We start from the raw sequence: 20,937 nt of genomic DNA, 5'->3' as shown, positions 1-20,937 counted from the left end.
TATGTGCGTAATGACAATCTGTACTACCCTTTCTACGTGAAAATGTTGCAATAGCTAGACTTGGACATAGCTATTACACATCAGCTATGATGCTTCAGCTAGATCATGTTTCAAGAACAAAGAGAGCCACCATGCAAGCAACTTCAGGATTGCTTTGTGGTCTGTAGTATAGGCATTGGAGTAAAACACAGGGCTCTCAGCTTAGAGAAAACAGGAATATTCTGACCTTCACCCCCCCAGGCTGCTAGGTCATACTTGACCATCAAAGCTGCAAACTTCGTAACTGACATGCATTTTTAGGGTCCAAATACAACTCATTAGTAGTCAGAGACCAGAACCAAATCTATCCATTTCAACCACATGCTCTCATCCTGTTTTATAATGACAGTACTTGATAAACAATAGCATTAGCTATTCAGAAATAATTAAATAATGTACAAGAAGAATTACATTATATGATGGGAAGTAACAAAAGAATCATAAAATGCTTTAGGCTTGAAGGGGAGCTCTGGAGGGCAGCCAGTCCAACCCCTCCACAAAGCAGAACTCACTTCAAAGTTAAACTCTGCAGTCCAGAACTGTATCTCATTAGGAAGTTTAAAGGAGGATGAGCTCGGAAGTACAGCACCTTGCAGTTGCCTCACACAAGAAATGAACTTCAGAACTCACTTGTTCATACCCTTGTTCACACCCTGAACATCTACCTTACTAGCCAAGTGCAGTGCATTAAGTCCCTTATACAAAGGGAACTTTTCATATATAAATCATTTCTCCATTAATCCAATAGCCTGCTCTATTATAGCCAAAATTAAATTACATCCAACTGCATTACCTTGATACAAAGCAAGAGATGAAACTATTAAAATTGTGAAAACAGTGAGCATACGCCTTTACATGTGACCTTTTCACCAAGGGAAGGTATCTGCTTTCATGATTGTAGCAAACATTTTAAGGTAACGCACATGTTCTCAACCCTCTGAATAATGACTTCATCATTTGTTTCCACAAACTAGTATTTGCTGAAAGCTTTCAGCATGGGACGAGCTAATGGCAACCACTGGAAGGGGTTCTGCACACTTCAAGGATTTACAGTCTTAATGATTCCGCAATCTTTTCCAGTCTGCAAGTTCTACTTTTTCTTCCTTTTTGTTTTTTTTTTTCTTCTTCTTTTCAGCCTTCTGTGAAGCCTGAAGTGCGATCATTTAAATTCCTGCATTTATTAGATATATCAGCAATACTCAATACAAGGAACCACTGACTTTAAAGTACTGACAGTGATGGGATATTCCTCAATAAGGTCTACAAAGTGCATCAAAGGCAGAAGAGGCAAACATTAACAGATGTCAACAATAGAATATTCTAGCAACATTTTGGAGACACTTCAACAACAACTTTTTCCTTCCTTAAAACCCTTATGACAGCAACTTTTCTTGGCCACTAAAAATGGAAATCAACTGACATCTTGGGCCCTGTTCATGCTTTCTGGGACAAAACATTTCATCCTTTACAGAAACTATGGTCATCCTAGAGAATTCTCATCTTGACCTGGATCAGAAACAAAACTCTTCATTCAAAAGCATTAGTTAAACACTAACTGAACAGATGACGAATCCCCAAAACACCTGCTAATTTGAACAGGTGATTGCTAGTTTTCTTAAAAAAAAAAAAAAAAAAGTAGACCAAGCACAGTTAGTATCAAAGTACAAATACAAGGCACTCACAATCTTCCTATTCCCATTTTAAGCTCTAAATGTGACACTGCCGAAAAGTGGTGTCCTAATATGAGATGTTTTAAAAGACAAAGCACAGAAGTTGTCCAACACAGTTGGGTTTGGCAGGGAAGTGTTATCAAGTATAAAAAAAAATAGGGGATATACGCAGCTGTGTCTTGACAAGTTATCTTTCTAGTATTTATTGAGAATTCAAACACTAGCTTACACATACTGCTCTCTGTATGGATTACACTTCATATCCCCTAGAGTATCAAAAATTATGTCCCTGCAGTAAAGAAAACTTGCATTTCATGATATCATGGATGCATCTGAAATAGTCATTCCTCTCTTAATTATCTGAACACATAATAGTCTGTTTGAATAACCTTCTGGAAGTGGTAACACCTTGGAAACCACAATAAACTTGTAACCACATGCACCGAATTTTCTTGAAATGGCACTGCTTTAACTCAGATCATAAAAGGGAGGAGAAAAACGCTACTAGGAGACACGGCAGCCAAGCTCTCACTGGGAAAAGTGGATGGTTTTCTGTAAACAAGACTCCAGAATGATTATATGACAATTATGTGATTTTGTTACCCAGTGTCAGAACTCTGACTTCAGCATATATTTCCACAGTACTACTGCATCATGAGCCACCTGGGACTATTTTGATCAAGCAAATGCTTCATTCATGCTGAATTCAGGTGAATAGGGAGGGCAGCAGCTAGCTGTGCTCAAAGGAGTGTCATTACCATGCAACTCCCTTTATGAGGATATTCTAGTTTCAGGTTTTTGTCAGGAATAGAGCAGGAGTGGAGACAACATTAATTTTCTATTTACTGACTTAATTTCTATATTCTGAACACAATATTTAAAAGGCTATCTTGAGCTCTGGAACCACATTTTTGTTGTGTTACTTTGTGTGGTGCAATAAAATTAGTATTTCTGTAGTATGGTAACATCAATTAAATTCACTTTTTAAGCAGAAATTGGAAGAAAGAGACAAGAAATTAGCCAGATCAGTAGCAAGACCTGTGCTTTTGTAGCCATCTTGCACCAGCACACTTGGAATTATTTTGATTGGAGTACCAACAGCTCTACTTGATTTTTCAGGGAAATTTTCAGAATGGTATGTTTATGGCACTCTTGTGCTGGGTGTAAAGAGAAATACACCTTCCTTATCTAAGACATCAGAATCGGTGATACAGGTTCCCAGCGCTGGGGAGATTAGCTGCTGGATCCACAATTTTGCAGCACTGTTGCACTAAGATCTTCCCACTGCATTTCTATATAGAAATAAGCTGTTTTGCCTTTGGTGCAGTGCAACAGAAAAACTTACCTTCTGTGTTATTATAGCAACGTTTTGAAGCTGTGCTAATAATAATCAAATCTAGATACCCAGCTTTTACCCAGACAGCTGATAACAAATCTGAGCTGCTTTAAAACGCCAGGTACAAGCGGAGCTGTGAGAGGCGAGGAGGGGGGTATTCTGCCAGCCCTACATTCTCCTCCCTTCCTTTTAAACCCCACCCCGCCCCACCACAAGAAAAGTCAACCCCCTTACCTGATAATATCGTCGTTGTGCCCTAGGAAGAATTTCTGGCTGTGCTCTCTGGTGTTATAAACCACGCCGACTCCAGCCACGAAGTAGACTACCTCTTTGCCCGCCGTGTAGTACAGGTTGTTGCGGCATTGGTGACCCCTGTACCCGTAAACCCACTCCAGACGGAGCTGGCATCTCGGAGCTGTCCGATCCGCCATGATAACCAATCCCCTCTCCCCACAAGCACGCACACAACCTGGCGCTGCCCCCTCCTCCCGTTAACTCCTTCCCCGGCGGGGTTTTCCCCTTTAAAACGTTAGCGGTCCTTGCCCAGCTGCCGAAGCTTCAGGTGGCACTTGCCAGCGACGACCGTAAATGCAAAACGCATTCGCGAATCGGGGCTGCTGCTACCGCCGCCGCCGCCGCTCCTCCCGCTGCGCTGCCACCATAATCTGCTGCCGCCCAGGGCGAGCCGCCGCCGCTTCCCGCTGCTGCGCGGCCCCGGCAACTTCTTGCAGGAGAAGGGAGATAACAAAAATACACCTACAGAAACAGCAGACAGGGCTTTTTTGCTTCCCGAAGGCAAAGTAACTTCTGTGCGTCACCGCCACCTGCCAAAGGCTCCCCGCTGCAGCTCTCGTATTGCACCTTCGTGTTCTTCCTGCAAAAAAGCTGCCCGGGTGTTCTTCTTGCTAAGATTTCTATCTTTGGATCAAAACTGAAAGAGAGCGGGGGGAAAAAACGGGAAAGAAAAAAAAAAAAACAACCCTGTGTTTTCAAACCGCAGAATGCATGTGTATTTAAAATGCTGGGGGACTACTTTGACTGGTGGGGGTGGGGGGCACTGCTTGGACGTGTGCTGTGGCAGCAGTGAGGGGTTAGGGGCTGCTAAGCCTTTCCAGCAGGATCCAATGCTCTCAGTCCTCATATAATGTACTCTGGAAAGAGGATTTACGTACAACATCCAGAATAAATATGATATTACCTTATCTATCCTTATTCCCCAGACTCCAAAACTTGCTCTTTTTGGACTCTACAGTCTTCAGACAACTTCATGTTGTAATTTTTCAGTCACAAACCACTCCAATTTGCCTTAAAATAGGGGGGCAGGAGGAGGTGATGCTGCGTGCATTTCTTGGTTTACTGCTGTCCATTGGAGCGGTATTTCCCAGGGACACCCTTCCTTGCTTTTCTGTTTCATCTAGAGCAGGATTTGTACTGTCCTCGCCAGGCGAGCATGGTCGCTGCGCGTTGTGGCGAGCCACCCATCGCTTTGTAGTATCACCCAACGAGAGCCCAAACCCAGCCCTCCAGAAACTCGGCCACAATCGCAGGAAGGCGAATGCTGAATCTGAGGCGAGAACCCCCCGGCGCGTTCCGCGAGGCGCCACAGCGCAGCGCCAGATGGAAGCCAGGGATAAACTCCCGGCTACGAGGCTGACCCGCGCGCCTTTCCCCACACGGCACCGCCTCACGCTCGCTGCCTGCCCCGAGCGGAGCGCAGCGTCTCGATAGCGGCTCTCACACCCTCACAGCGCCGGCAGCGCTCCCCGCCCTCAGCTCCTCCACCCTCCAAGAGAAGCTGAGAGGAAAACCTCAGCAACAGCCCGCGGAAGGAACCGCGGCCCCCGCTGAGGGCCGGGCGCTGCCCTCCCGCCCGCCTTTGGTTGCCAGCGCCACGCCCCCGCCCCCGCCCCGGCCCTCGCGGCGCCTCGTGGGGATGCGAGTTCCGGCGGGACCCTCGCTCACCGCGCGGCCAGGGGGCAGCGGGCGGGGAGGAACTACAACTCCCAGGATGCCCCGCGGCGGCACCAGCGCCGGGCGGTTGCCGTGGTGACCGTATTGCGGCGGGAGCGGAGGCGGCCGTGCAACGGCCGCGGCGCGAGGCGGGGTGGCGCGCGCGGCCCGGCGGCGCTTCCCGCCTTCGAGGCCACTCGCGTCAGGGGCGGCGCGCGGCGTCTCTGCGCCTCACGCGCCGTGTGTTGCAGATGGTGCAGCGTCTCATTTCTTTCATAACCCTACAGCAAGTTCTCTCTGAAGTATTTCCATCAGCAACTTTGACCATATGATGCTTAATACAAGTTCAGCCAAGTCTTTGGAGTATTTCCACCCTTCCATCCAATCACAGAACTGTAGGTGTTGGAAGGGACCTCCAGAGATCATCGGGTCCAACCCCCCTGCCAAAGCAGGTTCCCTACAGCAGGCTGCCCAGGTGGGCGTCCAGACGGGCCTTGAATATCTCCAGAGAAGGAGACTCCACAGCCTCCCTGGGCAGCCTGCCCCAGTGCTCCATCACCCTCACCGTGAACTTCCTGTGCTCCATTTTGTGGCCATTGCCCCTTGTCCTGTTCCCACAGACCACTGAGAAGCGGTTGGCCATATCCCTGTGTCTCCCACACTGTAAGTATTTATAGATAAGATCCCTTCTCAGTCTTCTTTTCTGCAGGCTCAACAGAGCAAGGTCTCTCAGCCTTTCCTCCCAGAGGAGATGCTCCAGGCCCAGTATCCTGTCTGTGACCCTCCACTGGACTCTTTCCAGGAGATCCCTGTCTTTTTTTGTACCGGGGAGCCCAGACTTGGTTTGTGACTGAAAAATTACAACATGAAGTTGTCTGAATTCTGTAGTCACTGTAGAGTCCAAAAAGAGCAATACAGTACTCCAGGTGAGGCCTGACCAGGGCTGAGTAGAGGCTTGTTGTGGCTTGGTGCACAAGTCACGTGCAGATTTACGTAATAAAAACCAAGTTTCTGTTCTGACAGTTTACAATCATATCCAAATTTTCACAACAGTTTTGAAAAATTATACGATGAAACTAGCTGTCCATTCTTTTGGTTTTCTTTCCAGCAATTAACCTGTTAAATCATCCTAGTAGTCACAAAGGAAAATAATATGTCTTGTTTTGTCCAAACATATACAGACATTAAAAAGTAAGTTTGTTGTTGCCAAGCTCTCAATCTGTTACTACAAAGCCCTTTTCAAAAGGAATTATGATAAATAGAAAACAGCAAAGATATTTTTGCTGTTTGGATAAAATTTGTGAGAATACCCTATTCCCCCCCAAAAAAGAAAAACACACACAAAACCAACTACATTTACTGCGTTCAAAGAGAAATGCTATAAAACTACCTAATTTGGGATTTCTGAGGCATACTATTTAAGCATCTTTGTGACTGTGGATAAACTGATAAAAAGCACTAAAGCACTGACTAGCTGAAAAGTCAGTTACCTCTACATGCTGATCTCGGCAGTTTAAAATCTGTTGGGAGTCTTTTGCTGCTGGTTGCTACAACTGAGCTTTCCAGAAAAGGCAACAGCTTTCATAGCACAAGTACTTTGTCGTGAATTAATTTCCTTTTGGTAACATGCCAGATCTTCAGGACAGAATATATGGTGCAGCTCTATAAAATACCTTCTCTTTCAGTGGTCCTTGAGGAATGTAGTTGCAAAGATTTTCAACGGTGTTACTTTCACTGTATTTTAACCCTTGTTGTTCTGCATATAATTTGAATGTTTTTTAAAGCTATTTAAAGTATTTCAAATTCATATAGGGTCTAGCATTTTCATGACTGTCTTTCTGACTAACTCCCACTCATTTAGATAAATCAACTTAGATGCTTTGAAATTTTCAGTAATAAGCAATTGCTAAATCAGCCCTCTCTCCTTCCTTCTTTTTAGGTAACTGTTTAGAAAATATGTTTAAAATAATGGCAATGTATTTAACTTTTAACATAAATAAACTCTTAAGGGCTTAAGATTTTTCACTTTGTTATATTTTATTGTTACAACATTTATTTCTCTAAGAATCCTGCAGTAGCTTTGAATAAACAAGTGTGTTTCTTGTCTTAAGAGCAAATACTGTAGAATTGAGGACAAGGTTCTGTCCAGTGAAGATTGTCCTGGGAGATTTATAGGATCAATAGCATTAATAACAAGGTTAGATATTATCTCTGAATGTCAAGCAGCTAAGCTATGTTGTAAATAGGAAATAATATTTGCACTTTAAGTAGTTCAAGAAAATGGAGTCTTAACATACAGTATTCTACCACCCATGACATTGTCTGTTATTCTTCTGTTATTAACCATTGTAATTTAATATCTAATTTGAATGCTTTGATTAGTGTACATTTTGTAAATGTGAATCTGCAAAAAATTAATTAAAATAAATCAAGAATAAATATTATGTAGGCAGGACCTTTGCCTTCTAGAAGAGACACCTGATACAACCTCTCACATTCTTGTATATTCATACTCTTTAAGTAGCTTCATAAGGAGAGAAGCAAGAATACCTTTCAAGAAGCTATGGGTTACATTACCCACAGGCATGCAAATCCACTCATACTGGAAGCTTGGCTGGAATATCTTCATGCAGCAATGCAGAAACATTTGTAATCTCATTAGCTTATTTCTGTCTGCTCAGAAACATTAGAAAGTGTTTTTTTTTTTTTTTTTTTTTTTTAATAATTCACTGGATGTGGGTGTCTGATAAGATGTCTAATGAATTAGGAATTCCTAATTCCTTGTTTTATTTTAGTTGCAAGAATATTTTTTAAGCCTGACCTGTTGCTTCTCTGTATAGTTCCTGAATATTAACTGCAGGGAGAGCTACAATTGTGAGCCACACTCATAATTTAGAGGGCTTATATCTAGTTTTTATTAAAAAAACAACAAAAAAAAAACAAAAACAAAAAAAAAACAAACATATTTTACTCTCTTTAAAACGTATTTTACTCCCTTTACAATATATCATATACAACACTGTAAATGTCAGAAAGTATCTCAGGGATCAGCAACATTTTGGCTACTGGACGCAGCATGTGAAGATGTGTGATAGGTAGAACATTCCTGTCCTATATATACTACCACCTAGGTTGTCACATAAATTTGTATTTTTTAAATAATTATATTGGATATCTAGGCTTGAAGTGCTCACTAACAAAATGTTTCCTAGATTTGTTTTGGTGGGATATTGCAGTTATTTGGTGGGATATTACAGTTACAGTTAAATAATCACCTGACTTGATTTTCTGTGTCACTTTAACCTATATCACACTCAAAGTTTAACCTATTCTGTCAGTTACAAAATGTGTTTCTATGAGCTGTGTCATTTCACTTCGGTATGCCATCAGTCCTGCTTTACTTACCTGTCCTTTAACTTGCTTTCAATTCTGTCTTCCCTTAGTACATTAATGATAAATGAATGAAGTTCTTGTTGAGTTCACATTCTACTTCCATACATACTCTAATCTTTAACCAGAAATACTTGGTTTCTTCATCCTTTTTCATCTCAGTATTATCCAATGGAATAACTTCCACATTATCCTAGCTATCTTCCTATGATTTTTTTTATTGTTGTTGCATTATATAATTCTCATGGAAAATAAGACACATGACACATAGGCTCTTTACCTACTCAGCAATGACAGACAAAAAAACATACTTGAAGGCTCTGATTGCAAGGCTGCAACCTTTCTGTGAGCAATGGTGGTCATGTTGAACTTCATATTTCATCCTTCAATGAAACCTTGGTGTGTTCTTTTTTTATTTGTGATATTTAGTATGGTCAAACTGTGGAAGCATTAAACAATATGCATTGTTTTGCTGAAAATTTATCTTCAGTTTTAGAAAAGATGATTTGTTATAAATCATTATTATTGTAGAAGTGAAGTACAGTAGTCATGAACCAATAGCCCCCCCCAAAAAAAACAAACAAACAAACAAACAAAAACAAACAAAAAAAAAAAAAAAAAAAAAAAAAAAAAAACAAGAAGAAAACCTTAAAATTACATATGTGGATCCACAGGTTCAGTCTCACATATTTTCATATAATCTTACCTTACATGGTGTTTTTTTTTCCAATTAAAAAGTATTAATTACTTAGCAGCAGCTGTCACATTGCTAAAAATGTTCCTCAATACTGCAACCTACTGTTCATTGTCAGCACAACATAAATGTCACTGATGCTTTTCTTGTTTTCTTTAGTGTTAATACAGTGTATAAAGCTAACTGAATATAATTCTTGAGAGAACCACCCAGTGACATAAGCTTTACTTTAGATGAGCAACAGTAACAAGCATGCCCTGAGTTCTGGAATCCTCCTCACTATCACAAATATGAGGAAGGCTGAAGAGATGGAGTGTGAATGAACCTGTTCAAAAAGGGCGTCTGTGTTCAAAAAGAATAGTCAGAATATATTTCCAATTTAACTCCCATAAAAATAAATACTTTAAAATATATTTGAAAACATAATGAAAAAAAAGAAACATTTGCAAATAACACCATTTTCCCTCATTGTGGAAGGAGCTGGTTTGCCTAGCCTGAAACGTATATTGTTGCATACTAATTTTCTTTCATTTTAAATGTAAAAAGAAACTATTTGATTAGCAACAGAATTATGTAGTACTTTACAAATTAACTTTGCTTCACCAAAGTGTTATAAGCTTAATAAGTGCTTATGACAGCAGTATTTTTTTTAAGGCAGTATTTTTTAAGCTCTTTGGCTAGCCAGTAAAATAATCTTATTTGATCCAACACTTAATTTTCCTCTTGCAGGGTTTCCGAGAAGGCAATGCAAAAGATACTCAGCTTCAGCAACTGCTTTTGTTGCCAATGTCTCGTGCAGAGGAGAGCGAGGAGGCCACCGAGATCTGTTTCAGAACGGGTGAAGGCATTTTGCACAAGGCACCCCAAAAGGCTGGAGCCAGGTACTGCCGGAAGCAGATTCTGCTTGGCTGCTGAGCCTCCGAGTTACCTACAGAAAAATGGTGTTGGTTGGAAAAATGAACGTTGCCAGGCCTTGCTGAGAACTTAGGCAAAAAGGAGGGCCTCAGATAAGTTGTCTTGCTAGCTTTGTATGAATGGCAGGTATAAGGATGGGCTTCTGAGTGACTACTTGTTTAGTGTAAATAGCTCTTGCACGTATCAAAGAGTTGTTTGTGCTGGAAATGGAAAAAACTTTAGATCCATTTACCACCTGTGGCTTAGACATCAATTTAACAAAAAAGCTTTGTCTTAAATCTATTCCAATGGCACCCGGGCAGTAACAATTAGAAGTTTGTATCTAACATGAACATGTTTGCAGTATTGCATTTAGCCATGTTTATGGCTAATACCTCCTGGTACTATTTAAATGCCTCTTGATGGCTAGAAAACACTAGCTGTCTGAGAGAAGCTGCTGTCACATGTGAAGACTCTACATACTCATGTGGCAGACTGAGTAAACAGGAACATAAGAACAGTTTTGCTGTTTGTCTTCTGTTAATGTTTTATAAGGTCTGAAAACCGTTGTCATGAACAAGCATGCGCAGACACCCAACCATCCACTGTTTTTGCCTCCAAATATTTTCTGTTTTAACTCTTAGTAGAGTGTGCCTGTCTTGCTCAGGTAGGTGACTTTTTAACTTATTTCAGTCCCTGTTTCATTGTTATTATTATTAGATGAAATACAACTAATAATGGCATTCTGTATGACTATTGTCTGAATGACATTTATCACTCACCCTCTGCCGAAGTGACCATTTGCTGCTGCTGTTCATGAGGGGTTTGGGATTTTTGTGTTTGGTTGTTTCTTTTAAAGCGTGCCTGGTATAGATGCCAAAAAGCACCACATCTCCGTTTAACTCTATTCCTCCGTGATATATCCTGCCCACTCTATACATATCTGAGAGCTGTGATTAATAATGAACACTGAGATTCTTCCTCCCAGAAACATCTGTGTTATGTCCTAGATCTTTCCTACACAAAATACCACTTAAAACTCATTTTTTATGGATGAATGTACTGCAGATGCACTGAGAAGGCACATTAATTGGTATTTCAAAATAGGCACCTTCTATTTGAGCTGCAAATAATTTTTTAAATGATATAAAATCCGTAAGAACTTGGCAGGGGGAGGGATCAGAGACAGGAACTGTGATCTAGTTCTGTTTGTTTTTTTTTGCCTGGCATTACGCTAATCCAGTCCTGATTGATGCCTCTCAGTGATTTTACAATTTAACTACAAAATAATAACAGGGGAATTGGCTCTAAGCTCTTATTTCTTGTGGGTGGAAATACTGATTTGCATTGATGAAATGCTAGGATCTGTCCAGAAATAGTCTTAGCAGAAAAAAAGTGAAAAAAGTGAGTCTTTTCCATCCTCAGACTCAGTGCAAGCTCATTTCTGAAGGATCAGACATACTGTATTCTTTCAAATCCTAGCCTAGAGAGAAAGCCCGACCAACCAACCATAATGTATTTGTTTTGCTGTATGTCTTGAGTGCAGTCCAGGACTGCCACGTAGAGCAGATCAATAAAACCATCTGCCTTAGTCTGCTGTGCTCATCCCTGCTGAAAGCCCAGAGGTACAGAGCACACAGAGTGGTGCACAGAGCCCCAGCCTGGCTGCGCACACCATACAGCTGCAGAACCTCTGCATGCCTAACACAGCGCAGCTCCTGCCTGAAGGGTCTTCTGGATAATCTCTGATGGGTTATTGCCAGCCTTTACCCAGGCATGCGTTTTGGGTTGTCTTTCTGTAATCTTTTCATGGAAATTCACCAATCTATTCAAAACCGCTGTCACCATTACAGAGATCTTGATCTTGCGACAGAAACTGTGGAAAGATCACTGTGGATTTTTTCTGTCACAGGAAGGATGGAGGTGTCCCCTTCTTTTCAGCTAAGGATCCTGGCTGCCATTGACTTGACTCAGCTTCCTTCCTATGATGATTCATCTGAGACATGCCTACATCTTGCCACAAGTTTACATAACTTTTAAAATTTGACATTTCTTTTCCAAGTAAAGAGAATCCAGCTCTTCATTCTCTTGAGAATTACATAGTGCTATCTTTCCATTTTATTCAGAAGACAATTGCTGGGATAGTTTTCACTGCCTTTCTTTTACCATGAGGCGATAAAGAAAGTAGCTGGATTTCAAAGATAAGTCTCTGTGGAAAGGATAGTACAGACTGTTTCCAGGTTACATTTAATCTACAGAACCAGAGGGAATAAAGAGTACATACTCATCCTTTGATCATCTAGATCACAATGGGCTCTGTAAAATGTTGGCCCTTCCTCCAATAACTTCTCTGCTTTATAATTAAGAAATGAAGAAGGAAGAATGAACAGCAGGATTTTTGATGGCAACTTCTATTCTTTAAATTTCTACATGCTATATCCTGCTGAAAGAGCAAGGCACATGAGCTTTGCGCATCATGTGCTTTACTGGGGGTGTTTTGGTGTTCTGGCACTGGCATCACTGGCCACAGTGTGACTGTTACTGACTTCTGACTTACCATTATAAATATATGTGTATATATATATATATGTACATATATATAATTCTGTTGTGTACACCTCCTATTTCTTCAACTAGGTGATTGCCAGTGTAGGACTTTCTTTGAAGTTTTATACATGGCAGTGGTTATAGGTACAGATGATATTTTCTGAGAACAATTTCATCTGCTATAAATAAAGCATTTATTTAATCAAAACTATCAAATATTAAAAATGAAGCAACAGCCTCCTATAATCCAGATCTTTACAACAAAGCTAAATTTACCACCCTAACATTTCTTAACTTTCAAATTTCACACGTGGTCTGATTCAAACTCTGTTTCTCAGAATCACAGAATCACCCAGGTTGGAAGAGACCTCCAAGATCACCCAGTCCAACCTCTGACCTAACACTAAACAACCCTCCACTAAACCATATCCCTAAGCTCTGCATCTGAACATCTTTTAAAGACCTCCAGGGATGGTGACTCCACCACTGCCCTGGGCAGCCCATTCCAATGCCTCACAACCCTCTCAGTAAAGAAGTTTTTCCTAATATCCAACTTAAACCTCCCCTGGCGCAACTTAAGCCCATTCCCCCTCGTCCTGTCACCAGGCACGTGGGAGAACAGGCCAACCCCCACCTTGCTACAGCCTCCTTTAAGGTACCTGTAGAGTGTGATAAGGTCACCCCTGAGCCTCCTCTTCTCCAGGCTAAACAATCCCAGCTCCTGTTGCAGGAAGAACAGCCAAAGTCATGACATACACCAGTATGATCAGATCATGCTCTCTCTTTATTACCGGAATAGCTTGACTTTTATAGCAAATTTAGCAGGGGCGGATAACATCTCACACAAGGTTATTGGTTGAAAGCACTCAGACAAACAACTGCAAGAAAACAACCCCACGTGCAAGAAAAAACAAACAAACAAACAAACAAACAAAATAACCTTGTGATTAGCAGTCATGCAGATCTTGTCCTTGAAGCCAGCTGTTGGCAACAATATTTTTAATTCCTCAATGGGGTGGTAAGGGAACATCGTCATGGGAACCCCTTGCAGTCGTTCTGGTGGCTTGGTTTGCTCAGCTGGAGCAAGTCATGGCCTCCTTGCTGTTTCAAAAATCCCTCAACAAGCTCCCACAGCTGCTCCTTGTAAGACTTGCTCTCCAGACCCCTCACCAGCTTCATTGCCCTTCTCTGGACTCTCGCTCAAGCACCTTGATGTACTTCTTGTAGCGAGGGGAACAGCTTTTTATTTCACTGTGATTTCAGCATGCTGATGATATTCAAGATGGGGACCCACTGTTTGTGGAGTTCAATTCTATTTTTATTTTTAATTAATAAACCAATAAAGTTTTAAACATTATTTGCCTGGTTTCCCAAGATATGGTCTCTGCCCTGTTAGAATCTAGTGCAAACTTCCATTTTTTTTTGCAGTGAGAAAATACAAAGTAAAAATATTTAACAAGTTTATTTTGAAACACATTTTCTTCCTGTTCACGGTATTGTAGTGAACAGCCATTTAAAAAATATGGATTGATGTGAGTAATCATTGTCAATCTTTTTTCTTCCATTCCCTTAGGAGTACAGAATCGAGCCTCATTAGATATGAATAGCTAATTTATGGTCAAGACCAGTAGGGTGAGTGCCAAAAACTTCTTTATTATTCAGGTGTATTGTGCAGGTGAGAGCAGATCTCTTACAGCTAAGCATCTCTCTGGATAGAGTGACCTCTCATGGATAATGATGGTACTCTGACAACAAGGGACAGTTTTTCTCAGCTAGGTGTGGTAGTAAAATAATAGCAGTATTAGTAAGAAAATTCACGTTAGGCCCAAACATTTTCTACAGTTCTAACATCGTGAACCACCACAGCATTTCATGTAATTTAAAGACTGTGAGATTTATTATTTTAATAAGCAAATTAATAATATTTCATACATAGAAAAACAGGTGTAATTGAACTGTCATAGTTTTTGATGCTCACAGTCACTTGGTTAATCAGCATGCTGAGCTCAAAAAAGCAAGTGAAAACTCATTATGAAATAGATACTTAAGCACAAAATATCAATTTATTCTATGAAGTATGAAATGACAAATTATCTCACACAGTAGGCCATTTACAGTTTCCTGATCTGTTCTGGACTATCCTGCAGGTGTGATGGCTGAGAAGCAGAGGCTCTCCCCCTCGGGCTGCTCCGGGTGCACACTGCGTATGCTGCATTATGACACACTGCAGATGTGATCACGTGGGCTGCGTGAAGCTACTCTGCTGCCTTGGCTGCGCTGGGAGACTCAGATGACAGGTGATGGCGCACACAACTAATCTAGATTTGCTTTGATAGCATTAGCACATGATACAAGGCATCTCAGCCCTGCTGGGCAGTTGTTAGAATGCAGAGCAACAGGGTACAAGCTGAATAAGGAGCAAAATACCTAACTATTTTGCTTTTTGCATTTAGTTGATCTATGTTGCAATATATTTCTCTTTATTCTCACTGTTTGTCACCTACCCTACAGCATTTACAATATTGAATTGTGTTTTTGTTCTATACCTCACCTTATTTTTACTTTAATCTTGTTTCAAATCCTTTGAAGCAAAGAACAATAATCCACTAGAATTCACTGAATTGCTGTCACAAGGCTAGAGAAAAATGCTTGACAATGGGATAAATTACATTCAGCAGTAAGGGAGAAAATGGATTATAGCTTCATGTGCTGAATGCCGACTCCTCAGCTAGGTCCTGACCATGCAGAGAGTGCTGCTGTGTATAGACAGAGAGCTCTGTGAAGTAACTGCAGCAGAGAAGCTAGTCCTGTTTGCTTAGCCTGTTATCTGTAGTTGAACCAGATGCAGTGTTCTTCATGAAAACTTAAGAGTTCAGTTTATGACTTAGAAGAGGATGAACCAAGTCTTAACTATCTTCATCCATATTGTACAGAAAGAATCAGATAGACTGTTTAAAATCATGCTAACGCTATGGGAAAAGCAAAAACAAAAACCTTGACATTTTTCCTTGGGTATTTCATTGAGAGATATAATTCAAGAAATCACACATTAAAATGAATAATTCCACAATGTATTTTGTTCTATTACTTAGAAGTCATAAAAGACATTAAGTACAAAAGTGGATTAAAGCACTAGCCCTTCTGCAGGTTTGTTGCTTAGTGAATTAAATCAATTAGAGACTAATATTTTACTTTTCAACATACAGAAACAACATTTTTTATCCCATATTTAAATAAACATACTCTGTTTACAGCTTGATAAGGTAGAAAAAGATGTTTCGAAAGTACCTTAATGTGATACGCATGTGTTAAATTATAAAATACTGAATTAAGTTGTGTGAGGTAGATATGCACAGCCACAAGCATTTGTTTGTGCAAGAAGAAATAGAAGAATCAAGACTATGTTATTAAATAAATAGATAAATAAATCACTGTTGATAAAAAACAACATAGATCTATAGCACGTTAAATAGGGCCTGCATGTCACTAACTTTCAGTCTTCTCAGTTAATTTAAAGAACCATCACCCATGTCATTATGCTTATTGTTTGTGTTCTGGGTAGTGAAATACTATCTAAAATGGTTAATTGCATTTGACATCTAGGATTGGACAAATGCTCCAAAGCAGTACACGCATTATTTACAGACCACAAAGGGCTTGCAGATATTTTCTATGCATTCCAAGAGTTATTCGTTATAAATCAATTTGCTAACCTGAATGATGTGCTGGAGTTAAATGTCCATTTGCGTTAGACAGACTGTGGAACAAGGGGCAAATCAGAACAGTATTGCTACTGTTGAACAAGTTTTAGCAGAGATAGCATGGTCAAGGCGCACTGATGAACTTATTTGAGTCTTTTAAGGATGTTGAAGAATACTTTGCTTTTTTTTTTTTTTTTGATATGTTAGTTTCATATGCCTTGCAAAATCAGAATGAATTAAAACTGGCAAGCTTTGCTATCTGTGTGTTGAAAAATGATTACTGCCTAATGTGGAAATAGAGTTTTTATGGTACATTTTAAATTGAGGAGAAACAAAAACAAGTAAAGCCCTGCAAAAGTAGGATCTTGCCCAATCATATCGTTTATATCCAAATATAGAAATATTTGGATACATAGACTGGGGGCAATATCTTGCTAGGTAAGTGATGGTCCAGCATTATTAGATCAGTTATGTATCACATACAGTCTGAAATTTTGTCTCTCTACTACAATAACTAGGACTAGACATGAAACAAATATGAAGTGTTCTTTAAAAGAAGTTAAAAATAAAACCGCCCAGCTATCTATCTGAAAGTGTTGAACTATTATGGTTATTATGCTAGGAAGAAAGTAACATTGTTTCTTTTATTTATTTTTTAACTTTTGTACAATAGAAAGCAGGAGATGAGAAAACAGTTGTATTTATTACATACGTGTACATATCAAAACTTATTTTTAAGGTGATTATTTGGCAGAAAATGGATCTCTTAAATTGGACATGAAGGCCTGTTTGCATTTTTTTGGCAGATGTTTAGATTTTTTGTCTTAAAGGAAAAAAGAATAAATACTAAATTAGCAAGCACATACTAAGTACTAAACTATGGTGTATTTTCAAAATTCTGGGGAGAAAGCTTCTGCTAGGTATCATAAGCAGGCTGTACTTTTGTCTTTAAATTACCTTTCTGGCAACTTCTCAGGCAGCTCCAACTTATGATAGCTCTGTGGCACATTAGCAGTTACCTATGCCAGAAATCTCTTGCCCTGGACAGGCCCCAGCTCCTGTGTCTGATTTACCTTTGCAGAAGGGCGTTGCCTGGGCTGGGAAGAACACACTGAAGAGGAGACTACTCCGCTGTATTTTCCCTTCCATTTCAGTAGTTATTGGGGTGCTCACAGCCATGCTGCAGCTTCTGCCTTGTAACAGCTCAGCTCTCAGATAACCAAATGGGAGGAGTGGAGGAGACGGCAATTTATATTGCAATCAAGCTACTCAAAAAAGAGCAACCAAACAAGCGAAACAAACAAACAAACAAACAAAACAACCAATGTATGTGAAGTCTACTGCTTTAAATGTTAAAGTGCTAACAACCAGGTTTCAATGCTGTAAGGGCCCCTCAGGGCAACTGAGGTACCAAGATTAAAGAAATCAAAGGAGGAATTTGCTGGCCAGGTCACTAACGAGTTTGTAAACCCAAGCTGCTCAGGAAGAAGTGAAATGAACAGTAGAGTGAAGTGCACCACAGGCAGCATATCATTGTAGTTTGAGAATTAGGATAACCTCAATACAACTGTCGAGTGCTAAACATCTTCAGCTCAGCTTTCTGTCTGGCTCCCACCAACAGGAGCCAGACATTCATTATTACAGTCGGAAAGGCTGTGTTGCTATTCCTATCTTAGCTATGTTCTCCTTCTGCCCAACTACTAAATCAGCTTAGTTTGCAAATAAACTCAACTGGTTGCATGTGCAACAGAGAGCTCTGTTGGATCATGGGGATCTGGGCATCTACCCATGGGGAGTTTATTATGAAACAAAGAATGCGATTAGAAGAGGCAAATCCCGGTCTTGCTGAAGAACAAGCAGCCTGCATGTACATAGTCACAAGCACAATTCAAATTCTAATGTTGTCCTTTGCTGCATTAGGAACACATTGCCTTCTTACCTTACCATTATATTCTGATTGACCTCAAAATATGTATTCTTGATACCAGGCCATAGAAAACAAGCTGAACCCTTCTTCCTCTTCAGCTGGTTGAGGACTTCAATTCCTCTTGTCAGGATGTACTCTGTTGTTCAGTCTACAGATAGTGCTGTAGCATCAACAGAGCTGAGTTCTGTTTTTTTTATAGTAATTTTTGAACATTAAGGGTATCGTTTAGCACAGTACCCCTCTTTTTATTTTGAATTTGTTCCAATTCGTTAAGTTTCTGTTTTTACACAGCCACCTATGCTTAGTAATGGTAGAAAAATGAAAACATCCACAAATAAAAGGCATCATGGTATTAGACCTGCAAGCTATTTATTACAAAAGTATATTGATAAAGACCCTACACATTTAAAGTCCATTCTCTGCAAACTCAATCAAGAGAAACACAGTGAAGTGAAAAACAGTCTAAAACAGTATTTCACAGGAACAGAATTTAATCATACATTTCTGTTACTTTTACCGTTAATTTTCCCCATACAGAGTGGATCGCTACAACAGAACACATTCTCTATGCAGAACAGATGGATTAATAGATTATTTGCATCAATCTAAAAGAAAACCCTCCTACTCAACATATGCTTAATTCCCATGGTTCACAAATTGTGGTGTTTTTATCCTCACTGTACATGATTCTTGAGGATATAGGGAGGAACATTCAGGTGCAGCTCTGTGAACCCAGCTGGGACTTCAATATAAAGCACTCACCAAGACAAAAAAAGGAAAACAGACAGTCCTGACTAGGGGATGATGTGTCCCTAACAATGGTGGCAATGTACCTGAAAGGCAGTTGGCTTCCATTAATTTTCTTTGGAAAATTTAAAATTCGACATATATATTACTTTTGCAATGCATCTCCAGAGAAAACATAAGCAATTTAAAAATGGATCACCTGGGAAAACGTACCAACAAAAAGAAACTGCGGTACAGTCTGAAGCTGTACTAGAAAGCCTCATTTTTCTTCAGTGTGGTAATCGGAAGGAGTATGACCCCATCCATCAACGGGGCCGAACCATGTTTAGAGATGGCTATATAACTCTTTGGATTGCACCACTCCAATAGTTAACAATAGTGGCAGCAACAACCTGCCCCTATTTCAGTCCCATTTCTGTCATCCATACTAGTTTTCTTTAACGTTTTTCAGCAGATCCTTCACAAAAGCACCCCCTTCTGAAACTAACATACCTACGACAAAAGAGGGCTGCCCTGAACTTCTGCAGTGGCTCCAGCACCTGTTAAGCGCCCTGTCCCCTTCATGAAATGTGCAGCTCTGCTGAAGGTATTCAGCATTTAAACAGGATGGGATCATATTGACCCAAGACTTGTCTTTTCGACCTGGCTTTGTCAGAGGATGCTCTTCCTGTCCCACCAATTCCCTCTGCATGGAAATTGCACCCTTATAAATTACACTCAAAAGGGAAACTAGGTGAGACTTTTCAGAATTCACTCTTGTTCCTCAGCAACTTGAAATTAGTTATTAAGCAGAAAGGACTTTACTCAAGTAGTTTTCAGGAACCACTTGAGGTAAGAGGCAAGAAAAACAGAATTCTGAAGGCATAATCAACCAAATTACTGTTCACACAACTGGCAGTAAAGATTGATCTTCTAAATGACATAGCTATTGTAATAGCTTCGTTGCAGTGACAAATATAGTAAGGCATCAACAGACATCAACATTTTGATGCATTTTTATCAACTAAGAGTTTCATATTCTGACATTAAACCTCAGGTTTTTTATTGTATTACATTTTTACAGGACTGGTGGTATTATCCTACATTTTACTACTATTTGGGCTGGAACAATGTTTTATTACAGGAGTAAAAACTCATGCATGAATATTCAGTTAATAACCCATAACTTCAGAAAAAAAAAGAGAATCCATAAAACAGTACGATCCATGAAAAGAATTAAGACACTGTATTAGTCATATGTTCAAGAAGCTGGTTTAGACATGCTTGTTTGCACTGTATGTACTTGCCATCTAAAATTGTATTCACAAAAAAAAAACAACAACAACAACAACAACAAAAAAAAACAAACAAAAAAACAAACAAACAAACAAAATCCCAACAACAGGTTCTGTATATTTCAGTGATTTTTAAATTTTCAATACCTATTTGGTCTTCTGGGAACTTTCCCTTTCACATAGTTCCCCTGATGTCATCCAACCTAAAGAAAATTCTGAAAAGATGCTAAGTCTTCAAAATGTTGTAAAGGTCAAGGAAATGCTGAACTTTGGAACTCACCTTAGCTGCATTAAATCTATGTCCTCACTTGAAAGCAAGGGTGGCTGTATCTCAAGAGAGTGATGTTTAAAAAATTGACACAATATCAGTGAAATTAAATTGGGCTGGACAACAACACCTCAGTCAATTATAAAATTCATTTACTGCCTGATTTACTGAGAGCTTAAGCACTTGAGCAAACTACTATAGGGTAAGGAGAAAGCTGGAGAACAAGGCTTACTTAAAATAATTTGCTGCAAACTAATACATGGATATTTCTGTCAATCAGGTAGACATTCAGGTAACTCATTCAGTTGCTCAAGCCCTTGCTTCCATTTTTTTTTTCTGTTGGATTTTTTTCCAACAAAAAAAATCTACCTTGAAACATTTTATACAACATTGATTTAATTCCATCCCTTCTCCTTTTATTCTCTTTCTTTGGCACAGTCTGAGGGGCAGGACGAAAGGGATGGCAGGTGGGAAGTGAAGGAAAAGGAAAGGTAAGGAAA

The 20,937-nt window shown here is 39.9% G+C and overlaps 1 protein-coding gene and 1 long non-coding RNA gene across 4 annotated transcripts in view; one reads left to right on the top strand and one right to left on the bottom strand.

Moving 5' to 3' along the window:
* Positions 1-4,931, bottom strand: part of EML6 (EMAP like 6) — a 124,955-nt gene extending 120,024 nt beyond the window's left edge. For 2 of the 3 annotated variants that reach the window (XM_038175864.2, XM_038175865.2), the window contains exon 1: positions 3,280-4,927. In XM_038175864.2, coding sequence (XP_038031792.1) covers positions 3,280-3,476 — 197 coding nt within the window. In that variant the 5' untranslated portion in view covers positions 3,477-4,927. Of the gene's footprint in view, positions 1-3,279 lie in introns of all 3 variants that reach the window. The other variant, XR_011807807.1, reaches the window with a different exon arrangement.
* A 5,039-nt stretch (positions 4,932-9,970) lies between these two features.
* On the top strand, positions 9,971-20,929 carry LOC106016904 (uncharacterized). The gene is made up of 3 exons (XR_001189948.5): positions 9,971-10,640; positions 14,668-14,817; positions 20,876-20,929. It is a non-coding gene; the product is annotated as an uncharacterized lncRNA (long non-coding RNA).
* Positions 20,930-20,937: the final 8 nt, after the last annotated feature.

Source organism: Anas platyrhynchos, chromosome 3, assembly GCF_047663525.1.
Source record: "Anas platyrhynchos isolate ZD024472 breed Pekin duck chromosome 3, IASCAAS_PekinDuck_T2T, whole genome shotgun sequence".
NCBI classification, from domain to species: domain Eukaryota; kingdom Metazoa; phylum Chordata; class Aves; order Anseriformes; family Anatidae; genus Anas; species Anas platyrhynchos.
The sequence above is the reverse complement of the archived record's forward strand: the minus strand, read 5'-3'. Positions and strand labels throughout refer to the sequence as shown.